General features: G+C 57.0%; 2 protein-coding genes across 2 annotated transcripts in view; one reads left to right on the top strand and one right to left on the bottom strand.

The window, feature by feature from the left end:
* The window catches only part of VASN (vasorin), a 1936-nt gene extending 1132 nt beyond the window's left edge, over window positions 1-804 (top strand). Inside the window, exon 2 of the mRNA XM_009993320.1 lies at window positions 9-804. Within this exon, the coding sequence (XP_009991622.1) occupies window positions 9-804 (796 nt within the window). The remainder of the gene's footprint in view (window positions 1-8) is intronic.
* LOC104384934 (coronin-7-like) overlaps window positions 1-1725 on the bottom strand; it is a gene marked incomplete at its 3' end in the record, with an annotated part of 40893 nt that overhangs the window by 16320 nt on the left and 22848 nt on the right. The gene's annotated exons all lie outside the window — the stretch shown is intronic.

Here is a 1725-nt window from a genome sequence, read left to right as displayed (position 1 = left end):
CCCACCAGCCCCCCAGCACCCATCTGTCCCCCTCGCACATGTCTGAACGGTGGCACCTGCCACCTGGGTCCCCAAAACCACCTGGAGTGCTTGTGCCTGGCGGGTTTCACTGGAATGTACTGTGAGGTGGAGGTGAGAGGGACAACGCCGAGCCCGGCCACGCAGGCCCCACCGCCCAGCAGGCGGGTCAGCATCGCTCAGGTTGGCAGCACCTCCCTCAAAGTGGATCTGCAGAACTACATCCAGTCCAAAGCACAGCTGAAGGGGATCCGCCTGAGCTACCGAAACCTCTCCGGGCCGGACAAGCGGGCGGTGATGCTGCGTTTACCGGCTTCGCTCTCCGAATACACAGTGCGGGCGCTGAAGCCCAACTGCACCTACCGCGTCTGCATCGGGCCCCTGGGGGAGAAGGTCTCCAAGGAGGAGCACTGTGCTGAGGCACAGACCTTGCCAGCGAGTCACCAGCAGCACTCCCCTGTCACCCAGAGCAAGGACAGCAACCTCACCCTGATGATTGTCCCCGCGCTGGCTGCCATGCTGCTGCTGGTGGTGGTGGTCACCGTCAGCACGTACTACTGCCGGCACCGCCAGCCCAAGGCGCACGCCAGCACTGGGGGGGATGCAGGCCCGTTGGAGCTGGAAGGGGTGAAAGCCTGCCTGGAAAATGGGGATCTGAGCAGCCACGGCCACAAGGTGCCAGAGGCGGCGATGCTTTCTGGTGGCTCCGAGTGCGAGGTCCCGCTCATGCAGTCACACTACCCCAGCAACAACAACACCCCAGGGCTCAAACCCTCCTATTTCTGAGCCAGGTTGGGACAGAGCTGCTGGCAAGGGGAGCCCTGCACAGACCAGGGGCACCCAGCCGGGTCCCTCTGGGGCAAGGAACGGCGAGGAGTTAACTGAAGGAAGGCAGAAAAACCTCAAACCCCTAACGTGCAATTTCTGAGAGGCTGCGGCGCTTCGGAAGGAGACACTAATTTTACCACTCAGTGCCTTGATTTCAGTGACTCGACATAGAACATGGGTAGTGAAGGGGGGGGGAGGAAGGTTTGGTTTTTAATTTGGGGGTTGGGTGGGCTTTTTTTAGCTACTGCTAAAAAAGAAAGCTGCCAGTGACTCGGCTAAGGGACGTCCACGTGCTGGTAACAAGGGTCCTTTAGCAGAGCACAACCCATGACTCTCAACTCCCTGGAAGCTGATGTGAGAAATAAGGCCTGGCCGAGGTGCTGGGACCCTCGGGAACCCCAGGCTGAAGGAAGCGCCGAGCAGGTGAACCGGGAATTGAAGCTTTAAGAACTCAGAGAGAATATTTATACATGGTTATTTCCCATTTCTTCTGGGAAAACTAATTTTTTTTTTTTTTCCTAGTACAGGTTTGTGTACATCTCTTTTGTAAAGCAGACCAAAAGGGCATCTTTTTGTAAAAAAAAACAACCAAAAAATAATTAAAATAACAACAATGAAAACTGCTTTTGTAGGCCCTGCCCATCTTGCCCTGGTGTGTGGGCAGGGATATGGGCAGCATGGCATGTCCCCTGCAGAGGAGTGGGAAGGTCAGCTGGGTCCTCCCATTGTTGTTGGCAAATGCTGGGATGAGTCAGGGGGGTGGAGGGGGGGGAGTTTTCCTGGCGCTGCCCCCCATCGTGGGTGCTGAGGGGGTGTTCCCAAAACAGCAGCCACGGGCTTCAAATCAGCCCCTGCCCTGTGAATCATCCACCCTGACTT

Source organism: Chaetura pelagica, unplaced genomic scaffold, assembly GCF_000747805.2.
Source record: "Chaetura pelagica isolate M959 unplaced genomic scaffold, ChaPel_1.0 scaffold1022, whole genome shotgun sequence".
Classification (NCBI taxonomy): Eukaryota; Metazoa; Chordata; class Aves; order Apodiformes; family Apodidae; genus Chaetura; species Chaetura pelagica.
Note: the sequence above shows the minus strand (reverse complement) of the source record. Positions and strands in the feature narration are given on the sequence as shown.